The sequence below is a fragment of the Talaromyces marneffei genome, chromosome 4, assembly GCF_009556855.1.
Source record: "Talaromyces marneffei chromosome 4, complete sequence".
NCBI lineage: Eukaryota > Fungi > Ascomycota > Eurotiomycetes > Eurotiales > Trichocomaceae > Talaromyces > Talaromyces marneffei.
The window spans coordinates 2,537,015-2,562,072 of record NC_072351.1 but is presented as its reverse complement, the minus strand read 5'-3'; the positions used below and the strand labels follow the sequence as shown (position 1 = coordinate 2,562,072).

At 47.3% G+C, this 25,058-nt stretch overlaps 9 protein-coding genes across 9 annotated transcripts; 4 read left to right on the top strand and 5 right to left on the bottom strand.

Moving 5' to 3' along the window:
* Window positions 1-215: 215 nt before the first annotated feature.
* On the top strand, window positions 216-3,637 carry EYB26_005963 (uncharacterized protein; the record flags this gene model as incomplete). The annotated part of the gene is made up of 2 exons (XM_054265240.1): window positions 216-381; window positions 435-3,637. 2 exons carry the CDS (start codon window positions 216-218, stop codon window positions 3,635-3,637), a joined length of 3,369 nt encoding a protein of 1,122 aa, XP_054121215.1.
* Window positions 3,638-4,291: 654 nt separating this feature from the next.
* EYB26_005962 (uncharacterized protein) lies at window positions 4,292-6,475 on the top strand (the record flags this gene model as incomplete). Its single annotated transcript, XM_054265239.1, has 5 exons — window positions 4,292-5,951; window positions 6,009-6,082; window positions 6,152-6,207; window positions 6,261-6,314; window positions 6,370-6,475. The coding sequence occupies 5 exons, from the start codon at window positions 4,292-4,294 to the stop codon at window positions 6,473-6,475; spliced, it is 1,950 nt and encodes a 649-aa protein (XP_054121214.1).
* A 112-nt stretch (window positions 6,476-6,587) lies between these two features.
* EYB26_005961 (uncharacterized protein) lies at window positions 6,588-7,836 on the bottom strand (the record flags this gene model as incomplete). Its single annotated transcript, XM_054265238.1, has 2 exons — window positions 6,588-7,608; window positions 7,670-7,836. The coding sequence occupies 2 exons, from the start codon at window positions 7,834-7,836 to the stop codon at window positions 6,588-6,590; spliced, it is 1,188 nt and encodes a 395-aa protein (XP_054121213.1).
* Window positions 7,837-8,210: 374 nt separating this feature from the next.
* EYB26_005960 (uncharacterized protein) lies at window positions 8,211-11,738 on the top strand (the record flags this gene model as incomplete). Its single annotated transcript, XM_054265237.1, has 1 exon — window positions 8,448-11,738. One exon carries the CDS (start codon window positions 8,448-8,450, stop codon window positions 11,736-11,738), a length of 3,291 nt encoding a protein of 1,096 aa, XP_054121212.1.
* A 597-nt stretch (window positions 11,739-12,335) lies between these two features.
* On the bottom strand, window positions 12,336-13,784 carry EYB26_005959 (uncharacterized protein; the record flags this gene model as incomplete). Its single annotated transcript, XM_054265236.1, has 4 exons — window positions 12,336-12,946; window positions 12,998-13,331; window positions 13,420-13,665; window positions 13,755-13,784. 4 exons carry the CDS (start codon window positions 13,782-13,784, stop codon window positions 12,336-12,338), a joined length of 1,221 nt encoding a protein of 406 aa, XP_054121211.1.
* Window positions 13,785-14,960: 1,176 nt separating this feature from the next.
* EYB26_005958 (uncharacterized protein) lies at window positions 14,961-16,196 on the bottom strand (the record flags this gene model as incomplete). The annotated part of the gene is made up of 6 exons (XM_054265235.1): window positions 14,961-15,053; window positions 15,112-15,257; window positions 15,313-15,784; window positions 15,846-15,969; window positions 16,025-16,099; window positions 16,180-16,196. 6 exons carry the CDS (start codon window positions 16,194-16,196, stop codon window positions 14,961-14,963), a joined length of 927 nt encoding a protein of 308 aa, XP_054121210.1.
* Window positions 16,197-16,884: 688 nt separating this feature from the next.
* On the top strand, window positions 16,885-18,148 carry EYB26_005957 (uncharacterized protein; the record flags this gene model as incomplete). Its single annotated transcript, XM_054265234.1, has 3 exons — window positions 16,885-17,040; window positions 17,098-17,320; window positions 17,376-18,148. 3 exons carry the CDS (start codon window positions 16,885-16,887, stop codon window positions 18,146-18,148), a joined length of 1,152 nt encoding a protein of 383 aa, XP_054121209.1.
* A 124-nt stretch (window positions 18,149-18,272) lies between these two features.
* Window positions 18,273-19,979, bottom strand: EYB26_005956 (uncharacterized protein; the record flags this gene model as incomplete). The annotated part of the gene is made up of 1 exon (XM_054265233.1): window positions 18,273-19,979. The coding sequence occupies one exon, from the start codon at window positions 19,977-19,979 to the stop codon at window positions 18,273-18,275; it is 1,707 nt and encodes a 568-aa protein (XP_054121208.1).
* A 1,025-nt stretch (window positions 19,980-21,004) lies between these two features.
* EYB26_005955 (uncharacterized protein) lies at window positions 21,005-22,288 on the bottom strand (the record flags this gene model as incomplete). Its single annotated transcript, XM_054265232.1, has 5 exons — window positions 21,005-21,082; window positions 21,141-21,592; window positions 21,651-21,937; window positions 21,997-22,159; window positions 22,228-22,288. The coding sequence occupies 5 exons, from the start codon at window positions 22,286-22,288 to the stop codon at window positions 21,005-21,007; spliced, it is 1,041 nt and encodes a 346-aa protein (XP_054121207.1).
* Between the last annotated feature and the right edge of the window lie 2,770 nt (window positions 22,289-25,058).

Sequence of the window (25,058 nt, the reverse complement as noted above, 5' to 3'; positions counted from 1 at the left end):
CAGACCCACCGGCCTAATCGGGACTAATGAAATCATCCATTATTCATCTTAATTTCATTCATCCCAGGGAGTCACCCTTCCCCCTTCGAATATCGTTCAGACTGTCTCCCACCTTGTCAACAAGAATCGAACTTTCATCGCAAAACCGCGCACGGTGCGCATTATACCACTATATGACAATGGGCTAGCTCCGATCTCTGTGTGCTCATCATTCAATGCTGCGACGGTCTGCGCATGCCCCCCCAAGGGGAGTGGCGCGATCTTCAGTCGTGATAACACCCCGAAACGGATCCCAACTATTTTATATCAGAAACCCGGCCTTTACTTCTTGCCTCCACACAGCTGCGCATAATGAGCGAAAGGGTATCAAATCGCTTTCTGGTATGTTTCCAGCCTCGCTCGTTCAATCGATCGCTCCTAGCTAATATCGATAGTACCCTCCACGGCGAGATTCAACGAGATCGGCGTTCAACAGCTCAGCGACTATGTACACTCTCAAATATTCTTGAATAAACCGACTCCGCCCGACGAAAAGCTCGTCGCTTTATCGAAAGACCACTTGTCTCGTCATGAACTTCTCGGTAAATCTCAGGAGGCCGCGGAGCCTATCGCATTTGACTTCCCTCCGCTGGTCGGACACACTTTAGACGAACATTTCCATAAGCTGGCCATGGATGCATCTGAGCCATACCTTAGCATCGCCAAATCTTACGCAACGATAAACGCGCCACAGATGCCGCGAAAATGGGCACGACGAAGCGGATGGACAAAATATAATAGTGATGGCTCCTGGGAACCTGTCGATGCGCCGGACGAATCTGCCTTGACTTTTGATACGGAAGTTTTGTATAAACAAAGCCCTTTTGCTGTCATGGCTTGTGCAGTGAGCCCTACCCATTGGTACGCGTGGCTATCGCCGTGGCTACTGGGTGAATCAGAGAATGATCGCCATCTAGTGCCTCTAGGTGATATGTCTAAGCCGAGAATCATCGTTGGACACAATATTGGATACGATCGAGCTCGAGTACAGGAGGAATACAATATCAAACAGTCGCGCAATTTCTTTGTGGATACCATGTCTCTTCACGTGGCGGTCAACGGAATGTGTTCTCAGCAGCGCCCAACCTGGATGCGACACAAGAAAAACAGAGATTTGAGAGATAAGGTTGCGAATGATAGTAACGCCGTTGAACTGTCGGCAATGCTCGAGAGCAAAATGCTTAGCGAAGAAGAAGAGGAGTTATGGGTCGGAAGAAGTTCGGTCAACTCGCTACGAGATGTAGCAAAATTCCATTGTGATGTGACAATCGACAAATCGAAGAGAGACTACTTTGGAGAATTGGACAAGGACGGGATATTGAATCGATTGGACGAGCTTTTGGATTACTGTGCTGCTGATGTTGCGATCACCCACCGTGTCTATAAGAAAGTGTTTCCCAATTTTCTCGAGGTCTGCCCTCATCCGGTCAGTTTCGGTGCCTTGCGCCATCTCTCATCAGTCATCTTACCCGTCAACGAGACCTGGGAGCAATATCTTCAAAATGCCGAAAACACATACCACAAACGTCTTGATGATGTGCAAAAACGTTTACTCGAGCTTTGTGAAGAAGCCTTGAAAATCAAGGCTGACCCTGCACAGTACGAGAGTGACGCCTGGCTACGGCAGTTGGATTGGTCTGGTCAAGAAATCAAAATGGTCAAGGGCAAAAAGAAAGGGGACCCACCCCGTCCAGCAGCAAGACAGAAGAAACCAGGCATGCCAAAGTGGTATAAAGATCTTTTCCCTACCAGCAACGCCGACATCAACCTTACCGTTAGAACTCGAATTGCACCAATTCTGTTGAAGCTGTCCTGGGATGGTCACCCACTAATATGGTCCGATAAATTTGGTTGGACATTCAAAGTCCCTGAGAAAGAGGCCATTAACTATCAAAACCAGCCAGTTACTCGATGCGATATGAATGAAGAAACTAATCTAGAACTTCGAGACGACACGAAACACGTTTATTATAAGCTGCCGCATAAGGATGGACCGCAGGCTCGGTGCATCAATCCCCTTGCCAAAGGCTATCTTACGTATTTCGAGCGAGGTACGCTGTCTTCTAAATTTGCCCTTGCCAAGGAGGCATTGGAAATGAATGCGTCGTGCTCTTATTGGATCAGCGCTCGCGATCGGATTATGAGCCAGTTGGTTGTTTATGAAGATGATTTGAATGGCCAAAAGGAAGCCAAGAAACAACTTGGATTCATTCTCCCTCAGATCATCCCGATGGGTACCATCACTCGTCGTGCTGTGGAAAACACATGGCTCACTGCCAGTAACGCCAAGGGTAACCGCGTTGGTTCTGAATTGAAGGCAATGATTAAGGCTCCGCCAGGTTATGTATTTGTTGGCGCCGATGTTGACTCTCAGGAGCTGTGGATCGCCAGTCTGGTCGGTGATGCACAATTTCAGCTCCATGGAGGCAATGCTATTGGTTTCATGACCCTGGAAGGTTCCAAAGCAGCTGGAACCGATCTGCACTCACGAACTGCGTCTATCCTTGGAATTTCTAGGAATGATGCGAAAGTCTTCAACTACGGGCGCATATACGGTGCTGGGTTGAAGTTCGCTTCTACCTTACTCCGTCAATTTAATCCTACACTCACGGAAAAGGAGACTAGTCAGATTGCTTCCAAGCTGTACAAGGAGACTAAGGGCACTCGTACAACACGCAAGATCTTGAATGATGGGCCTTTCTGGCGAGGAGGCACCGAATCGTTTGTTTTCAACAAGTTGGAAGAGTTTGCTGAGCAGGAACGGCCGCGCACTCCAGCATTGGGGGCCGGCATTACTGAGGCTCTCATGCGTCGGTTTATCAACAAGGGTAGTTTTATGACGTCGCGCATCAACTGGGCTATTCAGTCTTCGGGTGTTGATTATTTGCATCTTTTAATTACCGCCATGGACTTTCTCATTCGACGCTTCAACATCGATGCTCGATTGGCGATTACCGTTCATGATGAAATCCGGTATCTAGTCAAGGAAGAGGACAAATACCGTTCTGCGATGGCTCTACAAATTGCCAACGTCTGGACCCGTGCCATGTTCTCACAGCAAGTTGGCATTGACGATCTTCCGCAATCATGTGCGTTTTTCTCGGCAGTCGATATCGATCATGTTCTTCGAAAAGAAGTCAACATGGACTGCGTGACTCCATCCCATCCGACCAAGATTCCGCACGGAGAGAGTCTTGATATCCATCAACTCATAGAAAAGGGAGAAAGTGCATACCTTGATCCTTCAATCACACCGATTCTACCCCCTTCACCCGATCAATATTCTTATACGCCTAGAAAATCAGTCATGTCAGCTCTTACGAGTTCCAATGATATTGCCTTTATTCAAGCCCAAATCGCCAAAGATGACAAGGAACTGCGCGACATCATCAAGGAGAAATCGGCGACCCTGGCAAAATCCAAAGGTTCGACCCGCCAACGAACGGCTGCGCCGAAACCTGCAGGTGAGCCACAGCGAGCGTTGCTCATGGAAGACTGGAATGATTACGGCCGCCAGCATTATCCGAACGCTTCGAAGCAGAACGCATTCCCATTCTCGAAATACCCGTTTAAGCACCGTCCGACTGCGCGTGCGTGATTTTGAGGGTTCTTACCTCCGTTATATTATCTTCCATTCACTTTGTATATAGTACCTGTATATTTCCGCCTCTTCCCTTTTTTTCTTATATAATAATGTCTGCCATGTCTCGTCATGTATGTACAGTCCACGTCTTCCTCTTCTTTCCTTGCGTCATTATCTTTATCTTTGTTCAGGATGCATTGGTCGGTGTTGAGATGAGTGTACGGTTAGGCCAGGTGTTTCATTTGTCAACTGGAGGTTGAGAGGCGGCGTGAATTATATCAATATTTCAGAAATGTGATACTATACAGATCCATGGACGTTGATACTGTCTGTACTCGTAGACAGAAGTAAAGTTAAGCCTTGGGTGTTTCGTGGTGGAGTGTGGGGGCGGGAGTGTTCCATGACGTAGGGGCGCATCCAAGCAGGACCTATCTAGTCGATAGAAGCCTTATCAATGATCACCACAGCTGAATCAAGCCCCTGACCCATTGACCACCACCACATCGTCACAACGTACTACCTTTGCGTCAAATATTAATAATGCTTGGCCATCCAGCAGAAACACAAATGCAACTCCCGTCTGGCTGAATTGCTGGCATCTTCGTTGCTATGAATCGAGGTTGACGCTACAACTCTAATCATCCCCACGAATGACAGACACACACCATCATGGCGGTCGACTCTCACGACTATGGATCTGAACATGGCCTGGCAGGACTCTCAAGCGACTTAACATCCGACCGCATCGACGTTGAAGCCCAATCCCCGCTCGGCCAACCCTCACCCTCACCCATCCCCATCGAAGACCCTGTCTCCCTGAGCGCATTCTCAGCACCCACCCACGTCGACTCTGCCTCCACGATTCGGCAACGCTCAAAGCGTACTAATACCTTACGTTCATACTACCGCGAAGGCTCCAGTCCCGAGCCACACTCGGAGGCCGGGAAGGAGCCGGGGATCGATCCTAATAGGGCTTCACCGCTACCTGAATCAGAATGGACGTCGTTAACTGTTGAGCTTCATCGCATTTGCGAGATCACTGTTGTCGACTTTTCACAAGAGGATATGCGGCATTATGTGCTAGACAATACTTCGCTTGAACAGTTTCTGGCTCGCGAGCGGGAACCCTGGGTTCAATGTCGATGGATCAACGTCAATGGGTTGAGTTGGGATGTCATTCGCATCTTGGGCAGATACAAGAATCTGCATAGATTGGCAATTGAGGATCTTATGCATCCAAACAACAGAACGAAAGTGGATTGGTACTCGAATCATGCGTATATTGTCATGTCATTGCAGCGACTTGAGAAACTGCGTCATCGTGAGAATAATAACGACTCTGACGATGGTATTCACAAGCCTTCTGATAATGACAGTGATTCGGAATCGGAGGATAGTAATCTACCGGGGGCTGTACGGGGGCGGAAATGGAATGTCATCAAGGCTGCTATGAAGGATTTACTCTTTCCGGATAGCGGTCGAAAGAAACGAGACAGGAAGAAGGCCAAGTTCGCAGGACAGGAGCAGAAGTTTAATGGTGGAAGTTTGCGAGCAGGTTTGGGCAACGGAGAAATCATAAGCAAATCACCCATGCCTCGCTCATTGCAGCGGTATAGGGGTGGGCCTAACGAGGAGAGAATAAAATTCATGGAACGCCATGCAGTGCTTGCCAGTCAGGGTTTGCGTGTGACCTTGGAACAAGTCTCAATCTTTTTGAATTCTGACAATACTGCTTTGTCTTTCTTTGATGCGAGCGCGAGCGATATTGAAGCCCCGATTGTTAAACGACTGAACTCCCCAGAGACTATACTACGTCAGTCATGCGATGCGAGCATGCTTGTACAGGCTATTCTAGACGCCATCATTGATCTTGCGATACCCGTTACGCTCGCCTATCAGGATGCAATCGGAGATCTCGAAGTTGCCGTATTGACCGACCCCAACATCGACCAGTCAAAACTATTGTACATCCTCACCTCTGAAATATCCGTGCTGCGCAACGCCATGCAGCCAATGGTGGCAGTCATAAACGCACTCCGAGATCACTGCTCGCAACCCGTTCAAGCCCAGGGTGTTGGGAGTATCAACACCGGGCAATTGAGCAAGCCCAACACGAATATAACAATAGACGGAAGTTCCGTAAGCGTCCCTTTTATAGGAACAGGGACCCCGAATCTGAGGAGCACATATGCCTCGACTGTCACTATCAGCGCCATGTGTCATACGTACCTGGGTGATGTGCTGGATCACTGCATAACCATTACAGAGGGATACGATCAAATGCGACGGTCTGCAGATAACATGATTGATCTTATTTTCAACACTATCGGTACGTCGATTGATCCTGACAGTTTACAATCGATAGTTGCTGATTCTGTTATCCTAGGTGCCTATCAAAATGAGAGCATGAAACAGCTTAGTTTAATAACGACGTTGTTCCTGCCATTGACCTTTTTGACAGTATGTCGAACTACCCGAAACCAAAAAAAAGGGGGGGGGGGGAAGCCTCACAATGCTGACGAGATATAGGGATACTTTGGAATGAACTTTGCATTCTTCGCAGGTGTCAGGGACCACAGTGATGCGTAAGTCAAGCCTTTTGCTACGTATTACTTTCAACAGCTAACTCGACTTGCAGTTATTTCTGGATAATCGCCGTTCCATTCGTTTTTGTCGTCACGCTATTGCTCATGTGAGTTATGAAACTATTTTAAACCTTTCTGTAACCCTCATGCTAATGGTAAAAGGCGCGATATGATCGGCCGATACTTCCTGAAACTCGCCCAGAGAAGACTATTTTCCAGCTCAAGGAGACATCGACAGGAACGAAAACGTGAGAGACGGAATAGATAGGATCCCACTGTGCATATGAGGTTTAAAGTGTTTCTTTGTTTATATTCTATCTGCTATTGTACATATCATGATCCACCACATCGCTCACATCCAATGCAATTTTTATACCCAATCAGAACGTCTTCTTACTATGCGCATAATAGGCCCTCCACGGCATCGTCCAATCACTCCGCAGCAACTTCGGATTAAAAATATCAAAATCGTACGACTGCAACTTGTCGAGCCACATCTGTGTCGATACTGCAGGCATAAACACACCGAATCCCCTCTCGACTTCGGCTAATTGTTTCTCATACGGCGATACGCCCTGCTCTTTCTCCGTCGTAGTAGTGGTATACTCGTGACCCTCATCACCCTCATGCTCAAACTCATGACCCACATCCTCACCCGCCCTCAAATTCTTAAGCATCTGCCGTGCTGTAATCAAATGGTCAGACGCTCTCGTCGCAACCGCAAAGACCGCATCTTTGAGCCCCGCTGCTTCTGCCCCCTTGCGGAAGACTTCTTCTTCTATGACGCCTGATTGGGACATTATATCTAGCGGGAGGGTTATTGCACCGTGTTTTGATTCTGCTGCACCACCGGAGCTTAAAAGAGCGGATTGGTTGGTGTGATGCTTTGCTGGGCCGGGGAATGCGACCAGTGGCAAACCGCGGAGGACGGCGGATATACCGGCTGCTTTGCCGATGTGGGATGCTACATGGTCGACTGTCACGGAGGTCAGGGGCAGGGACGATAGAGTCAGATAGAGGAGTGTCGAATATGTGTTTTCAGCATAGGATTCTAGAGCGGCGAGGTCTGGGAAGGGTGTGTTTGTGAGGGTTTGTTCGCGCGCGTTGATCATGCGCAGAAACCAGCCTTTGCTGAGCCGGGCGCGGCCATCTGTTCGGGTGCTGAGGTCCTCGATTGCGTTTGCTAGGAGAATGGCCACGGGTTCTTTGGGTGGTGAGCCGGATAATGTCTTCGTGATAGTATCACGCCAGAATTGTAGGCGCATTAACCCTATCGTGTGGCTGGAGGTGGTGTCGGGGATCATGGAGAGTGATACGTTCAGCGCGCGGAGAGCAAGGTAGAATGTTTGGGCTTGGCGGGGGATGAATGCGCTGAGGATGTGGGAAGGACGGTCGTAGGTTCTGCATCAATTGATTAATATTTCATCTTAAAATGCAATGGGTGGAGAGAGAGAGAGCATACGATACAAGATTCGTGCAATATGCTCGAGCTGATTGTGACTCGGCATCTGCTGCGCCGGTCACGGGGGCTTGCCATTGGGATGATCTGGAGATGTTGCGTCTTTGGGAGCGGATTTGTCTCGAAGCTTTGAAAGCTCGAGTGCGTAGAGTTGATTTTGTAGCTGACATGGTTGCAGCTTATCTGAGCCAAGGTAGGTTTGGGGATGAAGTAGCTGTAGGTCTGTCGCTAGTTCGTTGTCATTTCGAGGCTTGATAGGTTACGTCAAGCTCAATCTTTCTCAATTGTATTGTTGGTATCCTGTTGCTGGCATTATCTGATGTTATCCATTGTTGGTAAATATTAAATAATATAATTATAAGACGTTGAAACTTTTTCGGCAACGAACGAATGACGTTGACGGGATCGGCGCTTACGGTACTCGCGTTCTTTCCGTCTTTAATTTGTCGCGCCGGGGCGCGTCTTCCCAACCAGGTCAAATTGATTTTCGTTTTGTACATACCCCCTTCTAGCTGAAACGTATGCGAGAGGCATCGATGCCATCATGAGTGATATGGCAATCTCTCATAATGACCACGACCATCCAAACGAGCGTCCCGCGAAGAAACGCCGTTTTTTTGTCGAAGATGAGAATGGAGCTTCACATGCACTAGATATGTCCCAGCAGGACACTTCGTCGCAGGCCGACTATGTAAATGACGGAGAAAACGATATTATTGACAAACAACCCACTGAAGCAACTGCCGTGCACCAAGATGACAATGAATTCGACGCTCAACTCATGAGTATCGTGGGTCAAGATGTCCCAGAGACTACCATAGCAAAGATCCGACAAGCTGCTGGGGGGAATTTGGAAAGAGCTATCAATATATTCTTAGATGGATCTTATGAAGCTATGACCGTCAGACCTACTGCACTGCTCCCCGAACGACCGCAGAGAACCTTGCCCGTCCCTGTCGAGACGCAACCCGAGACAACCAGTCAGATCGAAAAGACCCCAGCTCAAAATTATCTATCCGAATGGACACCACCTGAAGGCGCAGAGGTCCTCCAATACATGCCCTCACACCGATACATCGGAGCCTTTGGCGTAGCAGCATGGGCTACAAAAAGTGGGTTGAATGTGATTCGACACGAAGACAAAGTCAAGATTGAAAGAACGAAAATACGTACGACCAAGATAGGTAAAAAAGGGAGGCTCATACCAAATCAGAAGGCGGATGTTATTACTCGCTTTACGAATATGAGAGGAGAAGAGATAGGACGGCTACCCCAAGAGACGGCGGAATGGGTTTCGACACTCATTGATCAGGGGATTTGCGACTTTGAAGGATCTTGTGTGTTTGCGCCTGATTACATGAGAGTGAATGACACGATATATCTACAATTGCGCTGTTATTTAAAACGTAATGCCTTTTTCAAAAGCATTCAGAACATAGACGACAACAGGACAGTTCATCTGTTTGAACAAAAGGAGAGTACAGAAGAGCGAGATTTACGAATTCGTCAGATTGCACTTGTCCGTCTGTTTGATGAAATTGGTCTCTTACCCATCTCAACCAACGAAACCACCGCCAAGCATAAAAAAGAGGGCTTGCTTCGTGCTGCTGAAATGGCCGAGCAGTACGATAAGAATAAAGATAAACCCAGGGAGGCGACGGACCTAGAAGATTCTCCTGATGAGGAGACGGCCGAGCTAGAGGAAGACCATCTCGACACTTTGTACCAGAAAGCTCAATCCTTTGATTTTAATACACCCGAAGCCCAACCGGCGGAGACGTTTGCTTTAAATCTCCGCAAATATCAGAAACAAGCCCTGCAATGGATGCTCGCCAAAGAAAGAGATACCAAATCCACCAACAAGTCTTCAATGCATCCTCTTTGGGAGGAGTACAAGTGGCCTGTGAAGGATGCGGATGATAAAGTTTTGCCATGTGTTGAGCGGCAAGATGCTTTCTATGTGAATCCATACTCTGGCGAACTGAGTCTAGATTTTCCTGTTCAGGAACAGCACTGTTTGGGTGGGATTTTGGCGGACGAAATGGGTCTGGGCAAGACGATTGAAATGATGAGCTTGGTCCATACAAATAGAGAAACGCCAACTGCTCCCACTTCTACAAATGAACTGCCTAGACAATCTTCTGCTAGCGGTATTGTACCAGCACCGTATACCACTCTGGTTGTGGCACCGACGTCACTACTCGCGCAATGGGAGAGCGAAGCCCAAAAAGCATCAGCCCCCGGGACGATGAAGACTCTTATATACTACGGATCAGATAGAACGACGAACTTGAAAACTCTCTGCGCCAGAGCAAATGGTGTAAATGCACCAAATGTGATTGTTACGAGCTATGGTGTGGTTTTATCAGAATACCGTAGCTTTGTGACACAAGCTCAACACAATCCAGCTGCCCACATCGGCCTTTTCTCCGTCGAGTTCTTTCGGATCATTCTTGATGAAGCACATCTCATCAAAAATCGACTGTCTAAATCTGCGCGAGCATGTTATGAGCTTAATGCTATTCATCGATGGGTTCTGACCGGCACACCAATCGTGAATCGACTGGAAGATCTCTTCAGTCTCGTACGCTTCTTGAAAGTCGAACCATGGAGTAATTTCTCGTTCTGGAAGACCTTCATTACCGTTCCATTTGAGTCTAAAGACTATGTTCGCGCATTGAATGTTGTCCAGACTGTTCTCGAACCTCTTGTCCTACGGAGAACGAAGACGATGCAAACTCCGGAGGGTGAAGCATTAGTTCCTCTTCCTCCACGAACAGTCACAATTGAGGAGGTTGAACTCTCCGAGGAAGAACGGGCAATTTATGATCTTGTTTATTGGCGCGCGAAAAGAGCCTTCAATGATAATGTGGAAGCCGGAACGCTACTAAAGTCTTACTCGACTATCTTTGCTCAGATCTTACGGCTTCGTCAAACATGCTGTCATCCAATCTTGACCCGCAACAAAGCTATTGTTGCCGATGAAGAGGATGCAGCATTAGCTGCTGATGCGGTGAACGAATTTCAGGACGACATGGACCTGCAAGAGCTCATTAATCGATTCCAGAAGTCTACAGAATCATCGAACACAGCTCAGCCGCAAGATACCATGGTGCGCTTCACAACACATGCTCTCCGGCAGATCCAAAGCGATGTCAGTGCCGAATGTCCTATTTGTTCTGAAGAGCCTTTGGTCGAGCCCGCAGTCACAGGATGCTGGCATAGTGCCTGCAAGAAGTGCCTTGAGCTTTACATCCGACATCAGACTGATAAAGGTGAACTTCCGCGGTGCTTTTCATGTCGCGCTCCAGTGACACGACATGATATATTTGAAGTCATCCGCTACCAACCAGCTAGTGGTACATTAGATGATATCGAAACTTCAACACTACCAACGTCATCACAGCCAATGCCGAGAATATCCCTGAGACGTGTGTACCCATTATCTCCTTCAGCTCATACGTCCGCAAAGATTCACGCCCTCATCACGCATCTCATGAGACTACCTCCAAACTCCAAATCCGTCGTCTTCTCCCAATTCACATCATTCCTGGACCTGATTGGCCCCCAACTCACAAAAGCTGGCATAACCTTTTTGCGGTTAGACGGCTCAATGCCCCAAAAGGCACGCGCAGAAGTACTCCGTCAATTCAATCGCACCGAAATATACGAAGAAGAACTCGAATTAGACGAAGACGCACCTGTTAGGGGCGAGGCAGCAGCAACCCACAGCCAAACCCCCCAACCATCCCCCAACGTCCTCCTCATCAGTCTCCGAGCCGGCGGCGTGGGACTCAACCTCACAGCCGCCAACAACGTATTCATGATGGATCCGTGGTGGAGTTTTGCTGTCGAAGCTCAAGCTATCGACCGCGTGCATCGTATGGGCCAATTACGCGAAGTCTCCGTGACGAGGTTCGTAGTCAAGGACTCTATCGAAGTGCGTATGCTGCGTGTGCAAGAAAAGAAAATGAATATTGCGGGTTCGTTGGGACTCAGGGTCAGTGGGGATGGGACGGAGGATGATAGGAAGAAGAGTCGGATTGAGGAGTTGCGGCTACTTTTTGAGTAGCTCTTGAAATGCATGAGGCGGAGGTATATACGAGTGTTGATGGTGTTGATCTTGTTTGTATATAGCTTGTTAGATCGAGGATCTGCAAAATAGATACTTATCGACCCTCATGTGAATTTCTCCCTGAGGAAGCTTTCCGGGTTGTAGTCACATCTACAAATCGTACACTTACTTGTCTTCAGCGGGGATTGGCAAATTTCCAAGGTCAAGTACATAATGACACGGTTTAACACGCGACTACTGAGGTACACTAATGTCAGTAATCTACTTGAAAGTCAAGATGATATACTTTTCAATGCTGATACTTTTTTTATCCAAGTCTACAATATGAACTCAGCACTAATTACAATTGCGTGAAGTCGAAGAAAGACACGAACCACCAAGTATAGAAATAAATACAAGACATAATAAACCCACAACGCCGCCCGAGCCATGTAATTCATCCTGGTATAACGTGAAGAAGGAAGAGAAGAGGGGGAAAAGAGCAAAGAGGTGTGTCAAGAGTGAAGTGAACGCCCAGAAAAACAAGTCGACCGATATTCATATAGCACTTTACATGTGATGCAAGGAAAGAAAGAGAAACAAGGGAAAATGCGACTAGAAGTCTTCGTCGAAGCTGAGACCGCCGGCATTTTCATCTTTCTTCTCGGTGGTGGCTTCCTTGTCCTTCTTGGTGCTGTTCATGACACCAGCCTTCTGGTAGTCGCCAACACGCTTCTCGAAGAAGTTGGTCTTGCCGGCAAGAGAGATGTTCTCCATGAAGTCGAAGGGGTTGGTAGCATTGTAGTACTTCTTGTTGCCAAGAGCGACCAAAAGACGATCGGCAACGAACTCAATATACTGACACATCAACTTAGAGTTCATTCCGAGCAGGGCGCAGGGAAGAGCATCTGTCAAGAACTCTTGTTCAATGGCAACAGCGTCGACAATAATGTCTTCAATAACCTTGGGGTTGGGACGGGTGTTGAGGTGGGAGAAGAGCATGCAGGCAAAGTCGGTATGAAGACCCTCGTCACGAGAGATGAGTTCGTTGGAGAAGGTCAAACCAGGCATCAAACCGCGCTTCTTCAACCAGAAGATAGAGGCAAAGGAGCCAGAGAAGAAGATACCTTCAACGGCAGCGAATGCGACAAGGCGTTGAGCAAAGGTAGACTCCTTGTCCGAGATCCAGCGCAAAGCCCAGTCAGCCTTCTTGCGAATGCAGGGAACTATTTCAATTAGACAAGTGTTTCATTTTGTGATTGCGAGAACAAACTTACTGTTGTCAATAGCATCGAATAGATAGGTACGTTGCTTGGGTTCGTTGATGTAGGTGTCAATGAGGAGAGAGTATGTCTCGGAGTGAATGTTTTCCATCATGATCTGGAAACCATAGAAGCATCGAGCTTCAGGAATCTGGACTTCACCACTGAAACGTTCAACCAAGTTCTCGTTGACAATGCCATCGGAGGCAGCAAAGAAGGCGAGGACATGCGAGATAAAGTAACGTTCATCGTCGTTGAGGCGGTTGTTCCAGTCATGCAAATCTTTCGAGAGATCGATCTCCTCGGCGGTCCAGAAGGATGCTTCGGCCTTCTTGTACATTTGCCAGATCTGTTACAGAGAATATGAGGTTAGTTGACGTGATCCCACTTAACGCGACAAACCACTTTACGCGAGACGCGTCGACGCGGACACTCACCTCATGATATTTGATTGGGAAAAGAACAAATCGGTGAGGGTTCTCCTGAAGAAGAGGCTCATTTGCTTCCATCTCCTTGATACTAGGAGCAACCTTGGGGGTTGCTTGCACTGTAGGCTTCTCTGCGGGCTTGACCAATGTGGTGGCGGACGCGTCAACGACGGCGGGGGAGTTCTCTTTTCCAGACTCGAAGCTCAGCTTCTTAACTGGTGATTCCATCTTGAATTGCTCTAGAGAGGCAGCAGCCTAGAAGAAGGATGAAAGTTAGCAATTGGTTCGCAACGAGCAGCTGACGCGTGAAGCTGCAGAACAGTGACGTGACGGAGATGTCGTACCTGTTTGGAGGGAGTAAGTTGGGTGGCCATTAGGAATTAATAGAAGATGCAATAAAGTAAAACAGAGATAATTGAGCGCGAGAACATAAACTGGAGTCCTGTATAAAGCTGAGAGAGATGGATGGGTGTTGAGAGAGAAAGAATGAGCAAGATGGAATGTAGCTCGAAGAAATACTTGCATTCCGCGAGAAGAGCGTCACGTTAGCGCGCCGCACTAAGTCACGTCTCACGTGACTTGGCGTACCTTCCTCACGTCACTTTTTCCAATAAGGCAGGAGCCACCCTGCCAGTTTCAGCCAATAATGGCGCGAATTCCCGCGTCGCGTCCAGTTATTTTCAGTTTCTACGTATTCCTGACATGTAACTCCAGCCAGACCAACCACAGGCGAAGATTGCTCACAACAAACCCCGATTTACGGATGTAGAGCGCCAACTTCAGCTGATATAATATGTAAGCCTTAACTATGAGACCTCTATTCCAGGTCTGGATGCTCCAATGGTCCACTACAGAGCGGTTGCTGTTTCTCTCTCGTTATCAGATTGCTTGCTGGCGTCTGGTTGGCCGACGCGTCCATTCATGCTTAATGCATTCGTCCGATCGTTGAAGCTTACCGCGTATGAAGCTGTACGAGACTATGAGTAGATCTCGGACAGATTGCTCCCGGACACATGCCACTAAACGGCGACAAAATCTCAAGGATGACTAGATAGTTCCATATCCGAGCAACAATCACCATGGAGAAAATGTATCATATTGCCGACCAGGGAGGACGCTCCCTGACACATGCTTGATATGGATGAAAAGTTTTAAGAATATCGGCCGTGGAATGCAAGGGTTGCCTTGTCGAACCTTAGATCGACTCTAACAGAGGGACGCACACATTCATCTTCGTATCCCAGCCCTAAGATAGGCATGCTTTTCGAGGACATGGCGTTCAAATACCATGGCTCGATTCCCTTGCTCGCGACGTCGTAGGGTGGACAGCTACTATCACTAGCAGTGACTTAACAATCTTATCGAGTTAGAACGTGGGCTAGTCATCTTATCGATATGATTAATCCATCCAAGAAAATAAACATGCTTTCTATGATACGACTGTCTTCATATATACAAATATCCTGCGACAAATCTAGAGCAGGAGTATGGGAAAATAACAAATTTTAATAGAGAACCCCATTCTAGCTCAAGTGAGCTTCCATCTCAATTCACAATTTCGACCGAAGGTCGTCCGACAAAATGCGGTCTTCAATCCCGCGAATGAATTTGTTCGTCTGCTCAGCAAGACTGAGAGTAAGAATCTGGAAAATAGTTGTCAGTATTGAAAATTGACGCTGAAAAGAGAGAGCCGAAGCTTACAGTGTGCGGTAGAATACGGGCAAGATGGGCGAAATATCCCTTATAGATGGCGAGCAAACCTTCGGTAGAAACGGTCTTGTAAAGACAGTCGAAGACGCCTTTGTACAGGTTGCCGGTCTGGTTGTACATGCGAGACATGATAGTATCTACCACTGGTCAACTAATTGAGCTCCAGCAGAGTTTGTAGGTTGAAAGACTCACCTGGTGGATGCATGACACAACACACTACGAATCCAGATGCAGTACTACTAGCGAGATGAAGAGCCGGTCCCTCTTCCATTCCAAAGTGTCGCTTCAGTCGCCTCTTCGCAAAGAAATAAGTGGGAAGTTGAACGGAGCTGCCGAAACCAGTTCGGACCATGGCCGCGCCAACACCACGGTAAAGACCCTTGACACCTTCATTTCCGTAGATTTGTCGCATCCCATCATACGCATTCTTATATTTGTGCTGTGTACCGACCGGCAAGAACGGAGAGTAAGACTGCAATCGTGTCTTGACGAGGAAAAAGGGAGAGCCAGCTGCGGCGCCTAGAATACCGGAACTTGCTCCACTGAAGACGTTGACGCCGAGCGACTGTACTGAAGGATCACCGTAGATGGCCTTCGTGAGCCCTGTTCGGATTGGTTCGTAGAAGCCGAGACGACATCCGTTCAGTAACACTTGGTAGACATACTATTGAGACCCCAAATTAGTTGATCGGTATCCTTAGTCAATTGGATGTAACCTAACGTACAGCCGAGCCGATACCCCTAAACAGGCCCTTGGGACCTTCATTTTGTAATATAACTTTGACACCGTGAAGGACACCCCGGTACTTTTTGACGGCATCTGATTGTAATTCTCCTTGCAATTGAAGCCTAGCGCGGCATGTAAGCGTCTGCTATTCTGTGTGACAAAGGGCGTTGAACGAACCGAATCTTAACGGTCTCGAAACTATGAGTGACGGTAACAGCCCCGCAAGCTGCAATACCCCCGGCAATGAACGCTCTAAATATAAAATCATATGCGGTCAGACAAAGGCCCTCTTATTGATTTATTCAAGCGCAGGGAATTCGCATCGCACTCACCCTGTGGTTGTAGACATTGTAACTGAATGTCGGGCTGGGCCCGGTTCCGGAACCGGACGGTTCGAGTTGTGATTCACGGAGATTTTCAAGTCATACAGAGGACAGCACTACTCCAATGACAAGACAGTATATGATATCTGTCGAATAAATTTCTTTATAACCAAGTGTAAGAGCAGGCGCAATACTGTCCGAGTCAAAATTGAAGAAAGAGAGAAGAGTTGTGAACGATTTATTTTTTGGTAGCTCAGCGCCGTTCGCCAGACCGATGCCGGGCCGGGCGGTGACGGCTGAACAGCGCACGCATTAATAATGGGGTCTAGCCTATGGCGGGCGGGTGAAACGTTGGCAGGTGCCGGTGTGGGTGCCCTTGCAAATGGTTCCTGCCCTAACCAATTTTAGACAACCACACCCGCCATACAACCAAAGTTATTCTGCCTCCATCTGCCGCCTGCAAACAGATAGCCCGAAGCTTCAAACGCTCTGACTTCGTTTGTCAGGCCAACCTCTGTATGGTACCATGCATTAGACTGAGAACGCAGTGTATTGTCCGAGTGACCTCTGACACGACTTCATCTCTCTAATTGGCTATGTGAAAGCTGTCATTGTGCTGTTCAGGACAAATAACCATCACCATCCATCTCGAAGAAAGCAGTGAAGGGCAACGAGACCAAGCAGAGCAAGGCTGGTCCGGAATCTGAAGTCAAAATGGCAGATACCCCCCAGACAGACCACCAAGACCAGAAAGCCCTCACATCATCGTCAAACACACCTCATACTGGGACTCCTCTAGGTCCACCCACCACAAACCCTCGTCCATCTCAAAAAGTGACAGAAGCTGTTCGCACATATCGCCCATCCAAGGTAAGGAGACTCTTCGGTCTATTTTCTGATGCAAACACTCACTAATTTACTCAACAGAGATTCAAGCTTTCAAAACACGAAAATTCTCACATTACGTCCCTCGATTTCGACGACAAGGGCGAGTTTGTTGTGGCAGCCTGCGAAGATGAAACGATTCAAGTCTACGATGTAATTGAGGGCAAGAATACGAAGATCGTTCCCAGCAAGAAATACGGTGCTCATCTGGCCCGTTTTACCCACCACCAACGCCAGGTGCTTCATGCCAGCACCAAAGTCGATGGTATGTGGTGACCCCTCTTTTGAAAAGAAACGAGATTCAATACTAAGAGTCCCAGATTCCCTTCGTCTACTAGACTTGCACCAGGAAAGCTATCTTCGATATTTCACCGGTCATACAGATAAAGTCACGTGCCTGGAACTCTCGCCTGCGAACGACGCATTTATTTCATGCTCCAAAGACAATACTATCGCTCTCTGGGATCTCAAATCTCGGAACATGCAAGGCAAATTAGAGCTTGCAACTCCATACCTCGTCGCCTTTGATCCTTCAGCGTCCGTCATTGCCCTTGCATCTCAGTCAACATCTTCGGTGCTACTTTACGATTTCCGTAACTACGATAAAGCACCGTTTGCTACATTTGACCTCGCGCCTCTGGAAGAACGGTACACCCCGACTACTCGCGGAAGACTGTGGTCACGACTGGAATTCTCTAATGATGGTAAAAACCTTCTCGTCGGCACAGATTACCATGGCCACTTTGTGCTGGATGCATTTGAAGGTCACCTGAATGCCTTCTTGGTTGGCAAGAATGGATCGAGCGGCAGAGCGGCCCCTGTCTCCAGTTCCGGACGACCTCTAGGCCAGGGAGATGCCTGTTTCACTCAAGATGGGCGCTTTGTTGTTGGTGGAGCAGGCGACAAGAATGAAGTTCTCGTTTGGGATACCCAGCAGAAACCAGACTCTGGACAATACTTGCAGCCGTTGACCAGCCTGACTTCCAGAGGACGTACCGCTGTCATCGAGATTAATCCAAGATACAACATGATGGCAACCGCGGATAAAGACATTCTGTTCTGGCTGCCAGACGACGGAGTCAAAACTTCGTAGACGAGGCGTACTCAATTCCTGTCTCGCCTACATGTCTTATGACGATTACGATTATTAGCTTTTGGTGCGTACTAAACCTCACGCCGATATGCTGAACAGGGGACTACGTCCATGATATGATACCCTATGGTTTTCGATTCTTTTCCTTTCCAATCAAACTTCTAGCCGTGTCACAAATCCATATTTTCGGGCCTTCCAGTGTATCATCATCCCCTCGGTTATCCTCTATGGTGCTTTCGATCTGCTTCACAACGGTCTTGTTACTTGAAACCGTGAAAATATCCCTGGCCCAGCCATAGAGAAAGACGCTGTGGTTGATGTCCGTGAGAATTTCGGTGATTTTGTCAATGACTGGAGGAAATTTCTTTTGTTGCAATGCCGCATTAATCTCTGCATGCGCATCCACAACGCTGATTGGTAGATTCAATCGATCTGGAATAGAATGGTCCGAAATGGCTTGGAGTTCGCGAAGCAGTGTGTCTTTGTCTAGTCCTTCCATCTCACCTTCACCTAGTAAGATGGCAGCCCTCTTCCTCTCTGTCTCTGTACCAATTGTACTGACAATCTCTTTCATTCTTTTGATAGCCTCTTGTGTGCATACCAGCTGTCGACCAACCATAGCCGGCCAAAGTTCTGTGGTAAGCAGAGGCAGCTCGTCTTCAACTTCGATCTGCCTGATAATCGCACGATGGAAACTAGGAGAAGGGGTGATATTCTGAGTGTGAGATAGGTCTGATGCCAATGCCAGCAGCAGCGTGCAGTCAACATTGATGACGTCGGTGAATTTTTCAAACGGATTAGGAAGCATAAATGAAAGCGGTAGATCATCCGCAGTAATACTATTCGGATCACGTTTATCGTATGCCTCGTCATCAGCAAAGATGTCACGTATCTGCATTCCGCATTCAATAGTCACCCCGTAACTTCGAATGATATTCAGAACTTTGTCTATTTCAGGCACCTTGCCCTCTTCGAGTTTGGGCGCTATTATGTGCACGCGAGGATTTTTGTATCTGACTCTTGTCGCTCGTGATGCCTTGATCATATCGAAAGCCATGGTAATTAGCTCAAGCTGATCACCGTCCTCCTCCCCTTCACCATGGTCAATTGGTATCTCCCTTCTCGGCCCTGCTGGATCAAATTGTGCGTTCTGTAAAGAAGAACTTTCACCCTCCTCATCACTATCCAACTCCCACCCCTTTTCAGCCATCTCAAACAACAATCGACTCTCATTAACACTCGAAACCTTCATCCAATCTTCTCCATTACCATATACAATATCCACAAATGCACTCTTCTTCTTGTCCTTGTTCGGGGGTTTGGCCTGCTTGTCCTCTTTCCCTTCGACGGGCTTGTTGGCATCTTTATCCCAATAGAACCGTTTGGAGAATGAGATTACACCGGGACAACGCTCCTTCGCGATTGTCCATACAGCCGTAAGAAACGACAAGTTCGAGGAGCGAAGAGTATGTATAATCCTTCCTTCTCTCATCTCGAGTTCCGTATCATCGTCGTCATATCCGTTCTGCTGTTGTCGTCCATCACGAAGCTTTTCCTTCTCAGCGCGCTCCGCAACAAGAGCCCTCGTATCAGACGCCAGCCGTTCCAGAGTCTTGAGCTCAGAAGTAACATTCGATCTCAAAAGGCGCATTTCGACTAGATGCTGCTGTTGTTGATGGCGCCGGAAGCGCGAGGCAATCGCTTTTTGGAAGATGTCGAGTTCTGCGAGGAGGAGACGACAGTGGTGGATTAGGCGGGTGCAAAGGATTGTCGCTGATATTGTTGTTAGTGTTGTGGAAGCTTTTGCTTCCTCGTCAGAGTCTTTTTCCATGGTGAGTTGTAGTGAGTCGGGTCAAGTTGATGTCATTGCATGACACGTGAGGATGGAATTTGTATGTGTGAGGCGTCCAATTCCAGCGGAATGGGGCCTGAATGGAAGTCTGGCTTCTATATTGTGTAATATTTAGTGCCCTTCGTACGGAGACTCAAATGCATCTAGGGGTATATACAGTGAATAGCTACAGAGCTATGAGACTCGGAAATGATGAACAAACAAAATACCCCACCAGCTTGTCCCTGCCCTCACTAACCGAATCTGGAATGACATCCCATTACATAAGCGGTGAGTATTGATAGTTAGTTAACTAGTTAACATACGTAGTTAAGTAGTTAGTTTGGAATTGAAGAAGTTGCTTTGGAACAAAATTTGTCCTCTTCACCATAACCAAGACTGTGGTATCTGAAGAGGAAGGATGGATTTGAGGTGAATATACCAGAACGATTGAAACTAACTACCTACGCTAAAGTGAGGACAGTCTCGAGCCCCGGAAAGTATAATACCAAGCATATTGACTAATTTATCTTCGCCTCATTATGCCGACATAATGCTGATGCACTGGATACGACTTCTTCTACAACGTGATCTTTTTGCATCGAAGAAATCCATGTACGTACCCTGAAATTTGATGTTCCTGTGTTGATCTAAGCTCGATATGGCATAGTCGCACGAGAGTTATAAAAGTCCAGAGATTGAGAAGTCTCCGCAAATCATTGGATAAGCCAATCGGGGAACATTCCGTCAGATGCTTCCCGTTCGATCAGATTCAAATCGGAGAATCTCCGGGACCACTGAAACAAGCTACGGGTCTAAAAAATATGGGGGATTGGATTAAATGACATTTTGAATAGACCATCGCACGCTTCAAGCCCTCAGGAGGTACCACAAACCCGTCTCTATTGTACCTCGCCGCCCAGCATACGCTGATGTCGTAGAATTGCCATATTCATAAATATTACTTTCAACAGGTCATCACAATTAGCAATTCAGCAAGCAACCTGACATTATATGTATGTAGCTCATTTCTGTCCTAGAGCTTGGTGTTGGCAAACCTGAGGTTGGCCTTCACTTTCACCACTACGAAGCATCAATTCGATCTACGTAAAGTCAATTGCCATTCATGGACGTTTTAAATAGGTATCCAGGCCAACTCACCAGCTCCAAATCCGCCAGAGCCTCTTCAGGGGTCTGCTCCGGATTCTGTCGTCCAGCAGCCAGAGCTTCTCCCCAAGCCCGAATCTCTGGTGGCACACCAGTACGTTCATCGGCGATAGTCTGAACAAGCTCCTCCCCATCCACAGGACGAACAGTCACGTCCGACCCAACGACAGTAACGGTACCTTTTTCACAGGCAATTGTCCATTCTGGACCAGTCAAAGTAGTTGCTACTGACGACTGGAAAGTACCCTGAATACCGGTATTTGTTTTGAGAATAGCGTCCATCGTATCAACGGGCGGAAGATGCTCTTTAAGTAGAGTTGTGAATGCTGCTAGTCTTGTAAAATGCACATCTGGGCCAAGCAAGCCGCGCAATGCAGCGGTATAATGGACTCCGCCGTCAAGCAGGAAGCCTCCTTGATGTGTAGGGTTTTTTCTCCACGAAGTTTCTGGTTCGTCAGCATCCTCAAACATCGATTGGTAATGAGGGAAGATTGGGAGATTTACGGAAGAACTTCCAGTCCTGCTTGATATTAGCGTAAATACGCACTCGAAATCCGATTATTTCCCCCAATTTCTCGATTTCCTGCCGCGCGTATTGGAAACTTTTCAGGTATCGAAAGTTCTCAGCTACACCCCAAGTCACGTTTTTGTTGGCTGCTTTGTTCTCATGATACCATTTGATCAGATTGACCGCATCAGCCACATTTTCTGCAACAGGCTTTTCGGATAGGACATGTTTTCCAGCAGAGAGTGCAGATCGGATGAAAGGGACCTGATTGGCGATTGGGAGGCTTTTGAGCTGTTAGCTGCCTTGTTTGTTTCTCATGCAGCTTTAAAAGAACAAGCTTACCTGATGATCACTGCCTGAACATCCTCACGCTTCAGAATGTCCTCATAACCCTGCGAGGTGTCTTCCGAGTACAATTCTACTTTCTCATTGACATCCTCAGCGACATCCTTCGCAGATTTGAATGATCGAGAGTATATAGCTTTCAATTCCAAGTCTTTTGAAGCTAGTATTGCAGGCCATACAAACCAGTTGTGTTAGTAGTCGTAGTTTTGCATGGTACAAAGGTCATACTCACCAAATGTTCCTCCTTTGCCCAGATTCCACCTCCGATGAGAGCCACGCCGATTGCCATTGTGCTCTTTTGATAAGATATTATGTTGTTTGTGCTGCTAGAATGATGCGTATACAGCTCTTGTTATTGAATAAATCATTTGGCCTAGGCCAATACCTAGCTTGTTGAGGGGTACAGAGTGCGGGGATTATGGGGCTGTCATCAGCCTCCGGGGATGCTCCGGAGGATGGATCTCACCAGCCTATTAGGAAGCGCTACCTATATTGGACTATGGAATCAATCTACAGAGTCATGACTGTATTTAAAGCATGACTGTTTCCTACAAGAAGCGAAGTAGTATGCTTTGACAGCAGAAGCTAGAAAACCAAACTACAATGTCTACACAGAAGAAGCTTCGCGTGGGTGTTAGCGGAGCTGGCGATGTCGCTCCAGGTAATCCATCTACCAACACTCCACCCCCTTTCGTACCTATTCGAAACCAAAGCATTTTGTGATGTTTCCAAAAAAGACAGCTGATCACTGTGCTGCAATCTATAACACTCCTTTATCTACCACCGACCCGAACGAACTTTTCTAGAACCGGATATAGACGCCACCACCATTCTTATCTAAGACGAATACCATCACGCCATAAACGATTACGGCCCTTCAAGCCGGCAACAGGTATCAAACTGGTGAAATATGTCGACGACATTCCTCCTAGCGCAAGCAAAGACCGCCAACAAAGACAAGACAAGCTTTTCGCTGAAGCATGGGACAAAACAGATGTAAGCGCTTTTCAGATAAAGAGAAGGATTACTGCTCTCTACTATGTACTCTCAAACCTAGGTACTCATGGCCTCAGTCTGATGCCCGAATCATTGAGTGGATTACAGAAAGCCGTGCTTGCGAGCAGGGACAATGCTCGTTGGTACACAACCATGTTCGATACCCAGCAACTGTACCCGTCACGTCTACCGGTAGTTGCCTGCATCTTGACAAGCCGTTAGAGAGTGTGTCTAATTGGTCACATACCATGTTAAGTCACATCAGAGAAGTGACTACTGCTATTGGAACACTCCAATCACTCCATTCGGTTCTCATTCGTGCACATAGTCACAATGTCATCGTTCAATGGATGAGTATGGGTTGGAAAGGTGACAGCTGAGAATAATAAGCGCTGAGGCATCTAGTAGTGCAAGTTTATCCCATTTTGATCCCTATTGATAGAACCCGAGAGAGAGAGAGAGAGAGAGAAAACGTTGATCACAAGTAAGCTCCAAGAGCCTATATCAATTCAGATTATCCAGCCGATAGACCTGACAGCTTTAAAAAGATAATAGATATTAGCCGTTAGACTAATTTTTATTAGTAATGCTAGTTCCCATGATCCATTTTTGAGTGTTAGCTTTTTTACTCTGCTGATCCACTTCGTCATTAGACTCATCATCGGTTTCTTCTCCCTCTGAGCTCCCAATATCGAACCACGAATGTTGACGGATAAAAGACTCGGAAGCTGGGTATCCATTTGACCTTAACCACTCAAAAATGCCACGAGTTGCTATTTCAGAAAGTGACTCGGACTTATTGAAAATAGAAGCTTCTTGGGGGTTGTTTAGTCCGATTTTTGTATTGCATGTCTCTATTGGGAATCGATTGAGCCCCGTATCTTCAAGTGTTTTACCATCCGAGGACTCCCATTGCCAAGACAGATATTCTAGGCAGTGACAGTTACAGTTGGCATGGTTTTGAATTTCAAGTTCGGTTTCTTCGAGAGACGTTTTGCCAAATGGCTTCCAAGGAGAACGCGGCGGCCGTGTATGACCCTCACTCCCTAGAATGAATAGAAGCCGAGATTCGTCTTCTCGTGATATGGATTTCTCCTCTGCTTTCCCTGGACTTATGGTAATAAAAGACTCCGTTGTGAACGTCCAAGCCGCTGCATGCAAGTCAAGGGCAATCAACCCGATACGAATATCCCGTATCACAGACTTTGAAATTCCAACGATAATGGCACCAAGCCAAAGCGCCGCAACGTTAGGTTGCCTGTTTCCTAAAAGTGCAACCAGTTTTGTTGATTCTTTCCTTTCGATCAAAGGATCAATTATCGCAAAGCAAGGCTCCAACCATGCGACTAGGTTACATTCAACATTAACATTAAAGAAGGTGCTGCATAGAAGCGACCGGATTCCGAATGTATTGCAACTCAATGTCATGTAGTATGGAAGAAACTCCGAGTGCTCAGAAAATGAATTCGAACATGAGTCTGCTGGAATTGCTAGCATCGATCTTCGCTCTTTTGTTGGGTCTTTTAATATTGGAAGCAGTACGGTTCTGCCACCTAGTAAAGGAATATAGAGGGCTGCAGCTAGAGCAGCGGAGAACTGGTCATAAAAACCATAGTAGTTGCAGAAGCGAGTGACATACTCTAAGGCGGTATGGAATGAAGGCGTGTTTGAATCAACACGGTGGGATTTCTCCCCCCGGAATGGCGTATCAGAAGCGGTGACAGACCATGGAGAGAGATATGTCCTGCCCTCATAACCCGTGGTCGTCTCCCAGCCGAATGATAATATTGCTTTCCACCAACGATACTCATCTTCATCGGTTTCATACCCTATATCAAAGCTTAAGTGGTCTTGGATTGGTGTCCCCTCTAGATACTTTTGTTTGCAAGCATGCCTTGGAGAACGACTGAGCAACTCAACCCACTTGGCAGATAAGATGTACGCCCACGCTAGGAACAAAGGGGTGATGTAGTTAACTCTGCCACTTTCAGATATTCCCTGAACTCCTGGCCAAGTTGCTAGTGGAGCATTGTCTGAGAATCGTATTTTTAGTGGTTCTGGAA